This window comes from Zalophus californianus, chromosome 12, assembly GCF_009762305.2.
Source record: "Zalophus californianus isolate mZalCal1 chromosome 12, mZalCal1.pri.v2, whole genome shotgun sequence".
Classification (NCBI taxonomy): Eukaryota; Metazoa; Chordata; class Mammalia; order Carnivora; family Otariidae; genus Zalophus; species Zalophus californianus.
Genome location: NC_045606.1, coordinates 21,522,796 through 21,538,965, shown reverse-complemented (window position 1 = coordinate 21,538,965; position 16,170 = coordinate 21,522,796). Strand labels below are relative to the sequence as shown.

The following is a 16,170-nucleotide window of genomic DNA, read 5'->3' as shown; positions in this document are numbered from 1 at the left end:
AGGAAAACACTTGTGAGTCAGTAAGAACATCGAAACAAAAACATAAACACACCAAAACAAACAATAACCTTGTATTTAAAGTCCACAATATAAAATTAACCATTAAAATTCCAGGTATACCTGGTAATTACAAAAACGACCATTCTAGGGCACCTGGGTGGCTCAGTCAGTTAAGCGTCAGACTTGATTTTGGCTCAGGTCATGATCTCAAGTCGTGAGATCAAGACCCACAACAGGCTCTGTGCTGGGTGTGGAGCCTGCTTAAGATTCTCTCCCTCTATCCACCCCTCCCACCGCACACTCTCTCTCCAAAACAAATAAAAAAACATTCTAAAAGTCACCAAGTTGTTTATCTAAGTTTTACTTACACTTAAAAAACAAAAACAAAAACTCAGAGAAGTGTCTGTTAACCAATTACTTAACCAGGAGTCTATCATCCAATAAAATATTTGCAAAGTTACAACCATCCCCATAATTATATAACAAAAATAATACAAAATGTACATTGTTCAGTACCCACTACCATCTTCAACTATTTTATCTTTCCTAAAGCCTGATTTTCCCTATCTAACACTCACCTCTCAGTTAACTGGATGTAGACTTGGGAAGGAAGAAGATGCACTCATAAAATTCCAAATTACTATTTTGATTGATGACAACATAACTGTTACTTTACAAGTCTCTCAGTATCATTTGTCAAAGTATTAGAATGAAGCTACTATATCAGTTTGTCCCTTAGGAAACTATTCTTTCTGCTTTTGTAACCACAGATAATCTAGGGCGGTGACTGTCAAGAACAACAGGATATGCTGTTTTTTAATAAAAAAGAATATTCAATGTTATTCTTGCTTTAATTTTTTAAATCACAGCAGTCATTTTGAACTTTTCAAATAACATTAATGGGAAAGTTTATGTTATTTTCAAGAAAAAAAAAGGAGTATGGATGAAAACACTGGTCCAAGACTTAATTTTTTTAATTTGATTTTATTATTTTTAAGTAATCTCTACACCCAATGTGGGACCTGAACTTACAACCCTGAGATCAAAAGTCACATGCTCCATTGACTGAGCCAGCCAGAAGCCCCTAGACTTAACTCTTCCTTACTAAGAAAGGCTAGATAGTAAATATTTTGGCATTGTGGGCCATAAAGTCTTTGTCTACTCAACTTTGCTGTTGTGATAGGCAAATATGTAAATTAATGGGCATGGTTGTATTCTAGTAAATATTTACAAAACAGGCAGCGGGTTAGACTGACCTGGGCATAGTGTGCCAAGACCTGGTCTAAGTGGTTACATGCAGCAACATATGACTAAGTTCCTCCTGGGTAGTCCTCCCTTTCCCAACAATACTTTACCCTCTTTCTCATCCCCAAACCAAGAGAGCTTCTGATACTGTCTTTTCTCAGTCTCAAAAACCGAATGCCAAGTAGTCAAGTCACTTACTATGGCTATTTTCACCAACTTGCTTTCTAATTATAAACTTAATTTTTTTAAAGATTTATTTATTTGCGAGAGAGAAAGAAAGAGGGAATGTGCAAGCAGGGGGAGAGGAGAGAGAGAATTCCAAACAGACTCCCCACTGAGTGTGGAGCCGAACTCAGGGCTTGATCCCACAACCCTGAGATCATGACCCGAGCCGAAATGAACAGTCAGACATTTAACCGACTGAGCCATCCAGGTGCCCCTATAAACTTGATTTCTGTTTACATCAGTGATAAGAAATCCTGAGTTGTCAGAAATAACCACAAGACATACAAATTACTTTCCTATTGAAATCTTGAAAGAATTTTGCTTCTTTAGCATGGATCAATCCCAATATTGACAAGTCAAACCAGCTACTGCTAATCAAATCAAATCTCTTACAGGGACTTTTAAAATTATCTTTTAGTTCAATTTTAAAAATCACCCAAAAAGTGAAATCATGTTTTTCCAAATGATAATCTATTTCTTTCTTTCTTCCATTATTTTAAATGTTTACTAATCTTGAACCCCAACTCTTCAAAAATTTCAACTCATTTAGTTGTTGAAGTTAAGCACTATTTGTTTTCACTTGAATTGTAACATTTAGTACAGATATCTTATTATATTTAAACTTACAAATGTTCAGCACAACTATACTGCACAGAAAATAGGTTTCCTGAACTGTCCAGTGACTTAATATTGTAGAATACTTTATGGATTGCTGAGGAGGGAGGTGTTCCCTCATAGAAATACACAAAGTGGTATGTACTGGTTTTTAATCCATTCCAAATAACATGAAACACAGTAGGATTTTAAAAATTTATATTTAACCCACGAACAGTTAATTCTAACCAGGACTTTGGAATATTGGCTGCTTATTAAATCCAGGCAATTCAACTATGAGATATAGTTAACATTACAAAAATCACATTGCATTTATAAAGGAGACTGTGTAAACACCTTGAGTCCTTTTCTACATCAACTTAGAAAGCAATAAACTTTGTGTATGCATCAGAGGAATTTAAAAGCCATTAAGTAAGTCATAAAATTATGGACTTCTTTAACTCACCAGCGACAAATGAAATCACAGAAATTATATTTTACTTAACCACAGAAAACAAGGTTAGAAACAAGTCATTGTGCGATGGAGAATGTGATGGTTAATTTCATGTGTCAATTTGCCTGGGCCATGGGAGTTCCCAGATGTTTAGTCAAACATTATTCTTCATGTTCCTGTGAATGTGTTTTTGGGTAAGATTAACATTTAAATCAGTGGAATTTTGAGTAGAGCAGATTGCCTCTATAGTGGGAGTGGCCCTCTTCCAATCAGTTAGAACAAAAAGACCAGTCTTGCCCAAATGAGAGAATTCTCCAATATACTACTTTCATTAGGAACACTGGCTCTTTCTGGTTCTACAGCAGACTGTCTTTAAACTGGAAGTGAGTATCAGCCCTTCTGGGTCTCTAGCATGCCTGCCTTTAGACTAGAACTGCTACCCTAATAAGCTCTCCTAGTTTCCAGGTTGCTGGTCTTCAGACTGGAACTAAACTGTCAATTTCCCTGGGTCTCCAGCTTGGTTGACCACCCTGCAGACTTTGGACTTGCCAGCCTCCATGATCCTATGAGCCAATTCCCTATAATCTTTTTCTCTTTATATATGCGTATCTTACTGGTTCTGTTTCTCTGGAAAACCTTAACTAATAAAGGGAAGTTACTTAATTTTCATCTATGTTCAGTCATAATCTTGAGTTTGAGTAAATAAGACAACATATTTCTTTCAGGTGATTAAGAAAGATGCCAATGGGGGCACCTGGGTGGCTCAGTTATTAAGCATCTGCCTTGGGCTCAGATCATGATCCCAGGGTCCTGGGCTCAAGCCCTGCATCGGGCTCACTGCTCAGCAGGAAGCCTGCTTCTCCCTCTCCCACTCCCCCTGCTTGTGTTCCTTCTCTTGCTGTGTCTCTGTCAAATAAATAAATAAAAACTAAAAAAAAAAAAAAAAAAAAAAAAGATGCCATTGGGTGTAACAAAAGCAAATTGTTGGTTCTATTCTAAAGCTCACTTATGTTTTATTTCTCTTTTTGACTTTTCCTTCACTGTTTTTGTTTTTTAATTCATTTTCTCAGATTTGGCTGCGTTAGTTTTAGAACTTGAATTTAACTCATTTCTAGAGCTTATTAAATAGGTATATATTTTAAGTTTCATAATAAATTATATGCCATATAGGATCAAGCAGTTCTCAAAACGATCTTTGTATATAATTACAAAACTTCTGGATAGCATAACAAACATAATGAAAGATTAACAAGATACACTATACTTCAGCCAACAAGGATCTTTTCCCATTTCAGTTTGAAACTACTACTTTATGCCAATTACCTTGAGATTAAGAGTCATATCCTCCACTGACTGAGCCAGCCAGGCACCCCAACTTTAATACCAATTTCCAAATGGATCACCCAAACATTATTTTTTTGAAGATTTATTTGAGAGAGAGAGAGAGAGAGAGAGAGCAAGGGGAGGGGCAAAAGGAGAGGGAGATAGAGAATCCTCAAGCAGACTCCCTGCCAAGCACTGAGCTTGACGTGGGGCTTAATCCCAGGATCCTGAGATCATGACCTGGGCCAAAATCAAGAGTCGGCCACCCAACTGACTGAGCCACTCAGGGGCCCCAAAAAACAAACATTATTATTAATAATATATTTATTATAATTAAGTATACATGGAAATATTGAATGCTTGGCTTATATAAAACTGGGTTCATACCATATTATAAATTATTCATCAGTCTAGCATCCCAATTTTCTGAATAATATATATATATGTATATATATATATAACTAAGTACTTACACAAGAAATTTTAAATGGTGCAAATGTTATAGGTTCTTCTCCATACAAAGGCCAATAGCGTTCACATTTTTTCTGTTGTCCAAAAAAAAAAAAGTCAGTAAGTAATCCATATGGTAGTTTTTCCTGAACTTTTACAAATATTCTGTGCCCTTGTACTCAGCTTGTTGCTCTTCCCAGAAGACAGAAAAACTGACATCAGTAGGCAAAGTGTTAGAAGAACTTACACTTATCCAACTGTTCTTAAAGGTAAGCTACTATTTGTTCTCCAAGATTACTCAAAGGAACTTTATTAATATAAGTGTCTAAGCAGTTCATTGCTATCTGCTTGGTCAACAGAGTCGATTCCAAAGATCCTCCTCTAGAAAAGAAACACTGCTTTAAAAAAACAAAGTGCCTGGCACAAGGAAGTCTGTTTAGTATAAAGGGTTGCCAGGCAAGTTTTAATGTTTGTAAAATGACAATCTCTATAATATCTAGCTGAATTCCCAGGTATAAAATCTGTGGGATAGTAGAAAGAACACTCTACTTGCTATAAGAAGAATTTTCCAGGTTGTAACTAAGTAAGGAATATATTGGTATTTATATTCCAGGTATAAACTAATAAACAATTGACACCAAAAACTATGTGCTAAACATCATACATGTATAATCTATAATCATCACATTCATTTCATAGATAAGGAAACTAAAGCTCAGAGGGTATAGTTCCCTGCACCATAGTCAAAATGCTAGTAAAGTGTAGGTTTATTTGATTTCATTATCTATGTTCTTTCCATTAGGTCAAAATCAGTCAAGCTTATCAAATAAATTCATAGGTCCTAACTCACTGACAATTTACTACTAACAAAACACTATGAATCACAAAATCTTTAGCTTCAAAAATTCTGTACTCAGTATGACCTTTTTCCATCAAGTATTATTACTGAAATACAAGTGGCAAACATTAACAGAATGAAAGGAGGAATAAATCCTAAACCTTAACAGTAACTTAAACAGTAGGAGAGTGAAATTTAAATTTTCTAATACAAACAATAATACTGGTATTGAAGTATATCCTGTCAATTCTTAAACAGATAACCTAATTACTTAATTTATTGGTTTGTGTATTTTCTAATCTTAGGCTATTAATTTTCTATCCAATATTACTTAATACTTCCACTACTGGTAAAGGATTTAATAGGGAGGAATGACAAAAATTATTAGTTAAAATACACCAATACATTGGTTTCCCAATGATTTATGTAGTACAATGTCTCACATAACTAAAAGATACACTATCTTGCTTTATGCAATATATCCTTTACCGAAAAAAATTTAACAAGAAGTTTTTTACTACTTTTTTGCCAGAGGGGAGGGTAGGTGAGGAGATGGGTGAAACAGATTTATAAAAATTTTACTTTAACTAATGTACCACGTTAGTATAAGGAAAATTCAAATCACCACATAATTTGTTTCTAAGTCTGATGTGTCACATTTATAGAAGACCACACTTAAGTTTTATTTAATAACCTATTTTCTGTAAACGTATTAGCACCACCAACGTTAAAGACTTAGTTGGTCTTAAAAAGAAAAAAAAAAGACTTAGTTGGTCTTGATGCTGCAGGAGATCACATGGTTTTAAAACTAATTTTACTTGCACAGAGTATAAAAATACCAATGTTAAAAATTTCAGATTAAGGAATTTCGTTCTCTTTGCTTTTGAAGATAGTTATGAACAAACAAAAAATTGTAGTGGTATTCTCAGACAGAAAAATCACAATATTCCAGCTATAAACTGATATAATTAATCAAAATTACTTTACTGAATTTTCATTTGTTCAATTTATTCCTCTCTACTACAGTCCATAAATAGTGTTCTACCTTCAACACCACTGAACTTCGAAAGGCTAAGTAATAATACAGTATCTATTATTTTAAGTGTATCATAAAACATACTTATGAAATGTAAAAAAAAAGTTTATGTGCTTTTTAGGGATTATGATGTTCCTTTTATCAAATAAAACCAGTAACAGAACACAAAAAAGAAGTATCTACCTTACCTACTTAGGCTCAGAATATAATAAAGAACCAGGAACCATATATCCCTAAAAATGAAGTGATAAAAAGGATCCTCCATAATTACTTTAAGTGTTAATAGGTATACATACCCTTCCCATCTCAAATTCTCGACAGGCCATCACAATGATCTAAAAAGAAATGGGAGATGGGATGAGATGAAGACTATATCAGCTAAACACAATTTTACCTTTTAAATAAAATATGAATTCAAGAATTACTTTTTACTCTGAGTAAAATTATACCTGGCCTGTCAAAAAAAGCAATTTTAATATTAAAAGTAGGAGTTAAAGAAATGATAAAAATCACACCTTACACACCTTACAATCAAAGGATAACTATATAGCAACAAATTAAATTGGCTTCAATTAACATAATGTATTTAATTTGAATTAAATTTTATGATCCTTATAGATTGGCCTCTGACTTTTGAAATTACATTAAAATATCACTTTTAGGATATTTACCATTTACCCAAAATATTTTAAATATATTTAATAAAATTATCTGAAGGTTGAATGCATTTAATACTGTCTTTAAACAAAAAGGTTATTGGATTTGCTTCTTCTTCCCAACATTTTATAATGTTTGCTATATGTCAAACATATAGCAAAGCTGAAATAATCTTACAGTAAACACTGTATAGCTACCATCTATATTCTAACATTAACACTTCACTCCTCTATCATATAGCTATCCCTCTATCCATCTGTCAATCCATCTTACTTGGTAGGTATCTTCTTAGTTAACTGAGGAAAAGATTTAAAGTATTATCACACACTCTTCTTAAAATATTTCCACTAATTTGTGAGACTCGAATGAGACATCCTAGACTTCAGTTTCGGTCTTTTCAGTAAACATGTTATAATTAACATATCATTACGGCTAAAAAGTCTTCTCATTCCTTATTCAGCAAAACATCCTATGTCATTACATGTAATACTTCTCAAAATAGATTATGAAAAGTAAATTACTTACTACAACATTGTACTCCCATATCATCCTCCAAAAATCTATTACTGTATTTGCTAAAGGTCCTTGGGTTGCCACATATGCTTTTGGCCCATAAACACCCTAAAATGGTTAAAAGGAAATTTCATATTTATTACAATTACTAAAAATATTTCCTTACCTAAATTTTATGGTTTCAAATTTTATTAGCAATACTCCTCTTTTCACCTGAAGTATTTCCAAACAATAACCTATTTTTGTGTATTTATTAGACATGGCACACAGAATTGATAAATAAACTGCCTTATGCTAATTTACAAATTACTATTTACCTGGCTTTAAAAAAAAAGCCCCAATACCTAGTCAACAAAGCTAACTAGAAAGAAACATAGAAAGCATGTTTTGATTCTAAAAACAATAGTAAAACTACCTGATAGTTCTTTCTTAGCTACATTCTTCCACAGTTACCTTCAATTATTTATTCAACTTAAAAGATTTATTGGGTGCCTACTATATACATATCTAATAAGAAACCTGGGAATATACCAAATAAGACAACAGACTAAAATATTAAACTAGCACATAATTGAATCACACAATAAATCAATGTTACTAAGTAGAATTAAAAACTGGAGTTTTTTTTGGTTTTTAAAGATTTTATATTTAAGTAATCTTTAACCCAATGTGGGGCTCAAACTTACAACCCTGAGATCAAGAGTTGCATGCTCCACCAACTGAGCCAGCTGGGTGCCCCGCAAAACTAGTACTTTTAACAAATGTCCTTATAAAAGAATATCAACACTGACAACATCTGAAACAGGAAACCACCTACATATTAGTTTTTGTTTAACTTCTTAGTTTCGGGTTTTGCCATAATTTTAATAAAATTCTTTTGGGGAAAAAAGTTTTTATTTGAAACCATGACTGTTTAATGTTGACATGGGTAATATTAATTTTACCATGTAACTCATACCACCTTAATATTTTTGTCAACAAAGTATTTTTTAAAAAATCTATAAATACCATATATAAAAGAACAGAAATTATACTGTCATTCAAAAACAGAACAACTAATGGAACAAAGTAGTCTTTTATTTAATCAAGTAGCAGTTTGAATCTGTCTATTGATAACTACTATGCAAGAACTTGACTGCTTTCGATGTAAGAGTATCCAAAAATGGTTATCTACATAAAGGCTATACTTAATCTTGTATTCACTTGGGTTGCCACTCGAAACACAGTGAAAATTTTCGAAAGGTTTTAATCTAAACTTATATTCTATAATTTTAAATCAGTATTACCCAGTAATTCCAGCCCTGATAATTTATCCCAAGAAATTATTCAAAAGAATAACAATGTTCACTGCAATACTACCATCAAGAAAATTGGAAACAACCTATAGAGTTCAACAACAAGGAATAACCATGTATATACATTTGTGTATACAAACCCAAAGGGACAATGGAGATGATTTAACAATTAGTATACTGTTTATAAGCCTTCAATGTAAAAAAAGAAAAAATAGAAAGCAATCTCAACTATGATGATACTAAGCAAAACTCTTTATCTTTATGAATAAGGTTAGAAGGACACCACACAAAGAGTGTGTCAGGGCTATGATTTTCTTTTTGTTTTTTGTTTTGTTTTTGCTATTGGTATATTTAGGCAATTTAAAAATTTTTAATAAAACTAGTATGTAGGAAGACATTAAGTAGGGCAGAGAAACATCATTTGAAGTTAATACATACCTTAATAAAATTTGCATTGATATAGTCTGAATCTTGAGAAGGAGTCTTTAAAGTCAACTTAACTCGGCTATGATCAACTGTAAGAAAAAAAAAGGATTTCATAAATTATGTCCTGCTGGTAGACATGTGTTCTAATAAGCCATATACCTCAAAAATATTTTCTTTAAAAAATAATTTCTAACATCATATTTATAGAAAATAAGTCTATAAAAACAAAAATCTGATGATGTAAAGCTGTGTTTTAAAGCTGTAATCAGAATAATCTCAGGAACTCTTTTAAAAAACAAATTCCTGGGCATCATCCCAGATTTGCTAGACAAGAGCCCAGGGGGAAGCCTCTGCAGTTTTTTTACAAACATGAGGTAGCGGACACTAACCACTAATGTACAAGCTCATTTGCCAAACCTCTTATTAGGAAATGCAGCTTTCATATTTCACAAGAAATTATAAAAATTAAGTAAATTATGACACATGAAGTATGATGCATAAAAAGTGCTAAATACTGCACTTAGCAATAATATTTATTATTAGGTAATGGCCAAATTAAGGTAAAAAAACAATCTTTACAAAAAAGTTCAAAAATATAAATTTCATTAGTTTTATAAAATTGCAATTTTATTCTGTCAAATATAGGTAATATGTATACGATTTTTAAAAATCAGATTTTAAAGAAAGGCTTTTTTTTTTTCTTAAGCAGGCTCCATGCAAGTATGGAGCCCAGTGCAGGCTTGAACTCATGACTCCAAGACCAAGACCTAAGCTGAGATCGAGTCAGACACTTAACCAACTGAGCCACCCAGGTGCCCCTTAAAGAAAGGTATAAAATGAAAAATAATCTTCCCCTGTCCTTGAAGTCCAGGTCTCTCTTTCCCAACAAAGACACTACACTAAGGTTCTTTTTTCCTTCCAGAAGTAATTTTTATGCATATACCTACATACCTCGAAAACTGCAAATGCAATCATCTCATATTGTTATCTCACTTTTCAGTTAATCCTATATCCTAGAATTCTTCCCAGAGCTAAAATAATACAGGTCTATTTTATTCACATGTTACATAAAATCCATTATATGGATGTTTCATCATTTATTTAACCAGCTACAGTACTGATGGACCATTTTTTTCCTATTAAAAACACTACCACACTGAACACTGCCGTACATGTATCTGCTTTCACTGCTAGCAGTGGTATAACATAAGTTCCTAAAAGAAGAAATGCTACCTGCCTTCTAAAAGGTGTATACTAACTTACACGGTACAAATGCTATTTGTAAGAGTGACTGGGTATTATACTTTTTAACAGGTGACATTCTAAAAAGTAAAAAAAAAAATCACACTTGTATTTCTTGAACTATGCAAGTGGTTGCACATTTTTCATAGTTAACTGATTATTGAGATTTCTTTTACCATATACTGCTTCTTTATGTCCTTTGCACATTTTTACCAATGTGTACGTTTTCCTACCGATTTATATGAAAAAAAGAAAAATGAGTCTTTAGTCATAGGTAGTGCAAATAGTTTTGTTCCAGTTTGTGTTGATTCTTAAAAATTTTTTTCTCTTTCCAGGATTCCACATTACATGTAGTTACTATTTCTCCTTAGTTTGTTCCAGTCTACCAAAGTTGCTTTGACTCATTTTTTTTTCTTATGATTGGAATGAGGTTTATGCATTTTTGGCAAGAACATCAAGAGAATGATGATGTGTCCTTCTCAGTGAGAAGACACACCAAGGGGCTTATGATGTCAATTCCATATTATTTGTGATATTAACCTTGAATACTTGGTTAATATGGTGTCACCTGGTTGTCTCCCACTGTAAAGTTACTATCTTTCCATTTGTAGTAATAAATATTTGGGGGAAGATACTTTGAGCCTATGAAATCCTAAGGCAAGTAGGATTGCCTAATATTCACAAGTATCCAGATTAGAAAGAACCATAGCATGTAATATGCAAGATGCCATTATCATTATTATGGTCCTTTCCAATCCAGGGACGATGAATATTAAAGGCAATTAAAGTTAGAAAAAAACAAATACAGAAATGGTAACAGGCATGAATAAAACTTTTTAGCAAACCCTTAAAAGTCAACTAATGAATAACTGATTTGTCAATGACTCAAATTTTATACATTAGTACTAGGGCCCAGTTCTGCTGATTTTATTAATTTTTGGTGAAATATTTGAAAATTTGTAGGAAGAGATACAGAAGAAAGACATACTAGCCTCCAATTAAAATCATGTTATCTCTTTTCTGTGTTTCCAGAAAAGAGAATGTTTACATGTTTACCAATGCTCTGTTTCTTATCTGACTTGATCTTCTGGTAAATGGGAATATTCAGTAGTTAGGATAATGACAGTTAAGTAACTACACAAAGCTTCCCCTCACCATGTTTGCCAGTAATGAGGAGTCCCAATTAATTACCTTTACTCATGTGGCATATCAGCCTCCAGTTAAAGTATCTCAAACGTAGGACTTTGTACAATAGTTGGTTTACCACTGGATCCTCACCTCAGTAAATGTTTCTGGGGATTGTGAACCCAAATGAGAACAGTGGCTCCCAAATGATAGTCAATACAGGTACCAGGCTGTTACATCCAAGCTGGTAATTTTTAAAAAATATTCTGTGATGGAAAATTTTATGCATACACAAAAAAAACATAATGAATCCCCATATATCCATTACCCTGTTTTAATAATTTCAACATTTTTAAGTTTTTATTTAAATTCCAGTTAATTAACATACAGTGTGATATTAAATAATTTCAACATTTTGCCAATCTTATTTCATCTATCTCTAATCATACAACACCTGGGGGCTGGAAAAAGCAAATTAAAATACAAGACTTCTGAGTACCGTATTCTGTAGTAAGTTTGATTCAGTAACTTCAAGATGGGGCAGAAAAATGGCTTATTTTAAACTCTAAAGCACAAGCAAATTTTGTAGTCATTGCTTTATGCTAAATAATCACAGTATATTACTGATAATTTTAAAAACCAACGTTAGGTTGCTTATATGAATGTAACACATCATCACATGTATTTTCAATTTTTCATTGGTGCTCCTATTAAGCATAAACGTGTATAACTTAAAGAATACTAAAGAAATTAAAACAATCATTCCTCTCCATGATTTGGTGATTGCCTCTATAATCGCCCAAGAACCCAACTCCAAACAGATAAAACCAAGAGTGGCCACATAGGAGGCTCTCTACACAACAACGTTTTTTTCCCCCAAACAAACATCAACAACCTATGGCAACAAAAAAAATATTTAAATGCTGTCACCTCTGAAGAAACCAAAACTTCCTATTGATTTAAATCCTAGGTCTCAGGGAAAAACAAGAATCTTCATAATTAAATTACAATATGTGTATTACACTGATCCATCACTTTTTTTTTTTAAGATTTTATTTATTTATTTGACAGGGACAGAGACAGCGAGAGAAGGAACATAAGCAGGGGGAGTGGGAGAGGGAGAAGCAGGCTTCCTGCCGAGCAAGGTGCCAAATGCGGGACTCAATCCCAGGACCCCGGGATCATGACCCGAGCTGAAGGCAGATGCCCAACCATCTGAGCCACCCAGGCGCCCTGATCCATCACTTCTAAAGGCTAGCCAGCTTGATTTTAGTCCTCTTAGCAGACAAAGCACAGATCATTCTTGATACAAGAGCATCTAGATATTTCTTAATTCTGGAACTGGCCTCAGTATTCTAGTATAAAATGAATCAAATCTCCAAGATAGCTCTAGAAAAACCCATATAATCTTTGAACGATGATGAAACTACTTTTAATGGATCAAAAGCAAAATGTCTGCTCTTGCCACTTCAACATTGTATTAGTGGTTCTAACTAGTAGAACAAGGCAAAAGAGGCATTCAGATCAGAAAGGAAGTAGTAAAACTGTCATTTTTTTGCAGATAAAATGACTCAGTATGTAAAAAATCCTAAAGGATCCATAAAAAACTACTAAACGAATAAATGAGTTCAGGAAGGTCACTAGATTAAAAAAAATCAATACAAAAATATAAATTGTATTTCTATGTGCTAGTAATAAAGAATTTGAGAATACAATAATTTCATTCAGGGGCGCCTGGGTGGCTCAATCAGTTAAGCGTCTGCCTTCGACTCAGGTCATGATCTCAGGGTCCTGGGATCAAGCCCTGCATCAGACTCCCTGCTCAGCAGGGAGCCTGCTTCTCCTTCTCCCTCTGCCTCTCTCCCAGCTGTACATGCTTGCTCTCTCTCACAATAAATAAAATCTTAAAAAAATTTTTTCATTCAGATAATTAAAAAAAAATAAATACAAGACTTGTACACTAAAAACCAAGTAACACTACTGAGAGAAATTAAAGATCTAAATAAATGAAGAGAGACAATTCATGTTCATAGACTGGAAGAATCAATATTGGTCTAAGATGGCAATTCTCCCCAAACTGATCCATAGATTCAATGCAATGCTTACAAAATCCATTAAGGTTTTTTTGCAGATATTGACAAATTGATCCTATAATTTATATGTAAATGCAAAGGAACCAAAAGAACCAAATAAATTTTAAAAAATAAGAACACAGTTGAAGGCCTTAACACTTCTTGCTTTTAAAACTTACTACAAAGCTATCATAATGAAGACAGTATGATAGTGGCTTAAGAATACAACAGTGTAGTAGAATTAAGGGTCCAGGAAAAAAAAACCTTACATTTTTGGTCCAATGATTTCCAACAGGGGTAACCAAGGCAATTCAATGGAGAAAGGACAGTCTTTTCAACAAATGGTATTAGAACAATCCTACATACACGATTATTTCAGACAATTAACTGAAAATGAATTATAGACCTAAATATAAAAGCTAAAGCTACAATTCTTCCAGAAGAAAAATAAGAAAACAGAAAATCTTTGTGATCTTGAATTAGGCAGAGTTCATGGACAGAATATCAAAAGCATGATCCATAAAACTGATAAATTGGACTCCATCAAAATTAAAAGTTTGCACACTTTAAAAGACACCTTAAGAAAATAAAAATACAAGCCATAAACTGGGAGGAAAAAATTTGCAAACCATCTATGTAAAGAAGGACTTGTATCTAGGACAGCTAAAGAACTTTAACAACTCAACAGAATTATTATTTTTTTAAAAGATTTTATTTATTTGAGAGACAGAGACAGAGACAGAGAACACAAGCAGGGAGGAGAAGGAGAAGCAGGCTCCCTGCCAAGCAGGGAGCCCAATGCAGGGCTAAACGCTTAACCGACTGAGCCACCCAGGCACCCCACAACTCAATAGAATTAAAAAAAAAAAAAAAAACTAATGGAAGTACAAAGAATTTGAAGAGACTTTTCACCAAAGAAGATATACAAGTGGCTAAAAGAACATGAAAAGATGCTCAACATCATTAGTCATTAGGGAAATGCACATTAGAACCACAAAGAGATACCTCTAAACACCCATTAGAATAACTATACTCAAAAAGACTGACAGTAAAAAGGAATGTGGAGAAACTGGAGCCCCCATATATTGGTGGTGGGAAAGTAAAATGGTACAAAGCTACTTTAACAAACAGTTTATCGGTTTCTTAAAAAGTTAAACATAAGCTACCATAGAACCAGAGATTCCATTCCTGGGTTATCTACCCAAGAGAAAGAGAGCCATATGTCCACATAAAGATTTGTATGGAAATGTTCATAGTAGCATTATTCATAATGTTCATCAACTGGTGAATGGATAAACAAAATGTGATATAACCATACAATGCAATATTACTGAACAATAAAAAGGAATGAACTACTGATAGATGCTACAACATGGATGAACCTCAAAAACATGCTTCATGAAAAAATCCAGACATAAAAGACTACATATTGTATACTTACATTTACATGAAATTTCCAGAATAGGAAAATCTAGAGACAGAAAGCATTAGTGGTTGCCTGGGGCTAAGGACTGCAAACTGGCATAAACGATCATTTGAGGGTTGATAGAAATGCTCTAAAACTGTATTGTATCAATGGTTGCACAACTCTATATAAATTTACTAAAACTGTATTGTATCAATGGTTGCACAACTCTATATAAATTTACTAAAAATTATTGAATTGTATATTTAAATTATACCTGGTATGTAAATTATACCTCAATAAAGCTGTTTAAAAAAACACTGTGTCTGGAAGCACTGGACATGCTAAACATGCAAAGGAAATTGACAACTTATTTTTATGACAGTAAGTAAATACACATCTCTAAGTCCAATTGCTTTTGATATAATTTTCCAAATTAAAATGACCAGAAATTCATTGGAAACTGACTTATCAAACCTTAAATAACTTAAAAGGAAAAAAGACACTGCCAGTCTGACTATAGCACAATGATTAAGAGCTCAGGATCTAGGGCAAGGCTTCTCAACCTGAGCACTGACATTTTGGCCTTGTGTTAATTCTTTGTTTGTGGGGAGGCTGTAGCCTCTGTATTATAGGATGCAGTAGCATCCTTAGCCTCCACCCACTAGATGCCAGTAGCAGCCTGCCATTCCATATCCCAGTTGTGACAACCAAAATGTCTCCAGACACTGCTAACTGTCTCTTATAGGGGCAAAATCACCAGGTTGAGAACTAGTGCTCTGGACAAAAATCACCTGAGTTTAAATTTTAATCGATTCTATTAGCTGTGTGACAAGCTATTTAATTTCTGTCTCAGTTTCCCATCTGCAAAGTGGCATATACTAGTACCTACCACAAAGTTTTGTTGTATTGATTATGGCAAATAATCCATTTACTACAGAAATTGACAAACAACACAAATTAAGGTTTTTATTTATTAGAGGGCCAATTTTATAGCACACCACTTAACGTCTCCCTCTATCTCTATTTAAAATTGTAAAGCTTACCCCCCCCTTCTAGTCTCAGCTGTCTCTATGTGCCTCATGCCCACTGTATTATCCTCAATGCCACTAACCACCATCTGAGAGACCATATATGTTATTTGTATTTACTGTCTATTCCCCCTTCACTAGAATATAAACTCCATAAAGGTAGGGATTTTTGACAGTCTGTTTGCTGCTGCATCTCCAGCATACAGTATTTGCTCAAAGCTTTTTGTAAAATGAATGAA

At 33.5% G+C, this 16,170-nt stretch overlaps 1 protein-coding gene across 5 annotated transcripts in view; it reads right to left on the bottom strand.

The window, feature by feature from the left end:
• The window catches only part of PTPN12 (protein tyrosine phosphatase non-receptor type 12), an 88,087-nt gene that overhangs the window by 30,980 nt on the left and 40,937 nt on the right, over positions 1-16,170 (bottom strand). For all 5 annotated transcript variants that reach the window (XM_027573655.2, XM_027573656.2, XM_027573653.2 and 2 more), the window contains 4 exons: positions 9,069-9,145; positions 7,348-7,443; positions 6,462-6,500; positions 4,315-4,386 (listed from right to left, as the gene is read on the bottom strand). In XM_027573655.2, the coding sequence (XP_027429456.1) occupies positions 4,315-4,386; positions 6,462-6,500; positions 7,348-7,443; positions 9,069-9,145 (284 nt within the window). The remainder of the gene's footprint in view (positions 1-4,314; positions 4,387-6,461; positions 6,501-7,347; positions 7,444-9,068; positions 9,146-16,170) is intronic.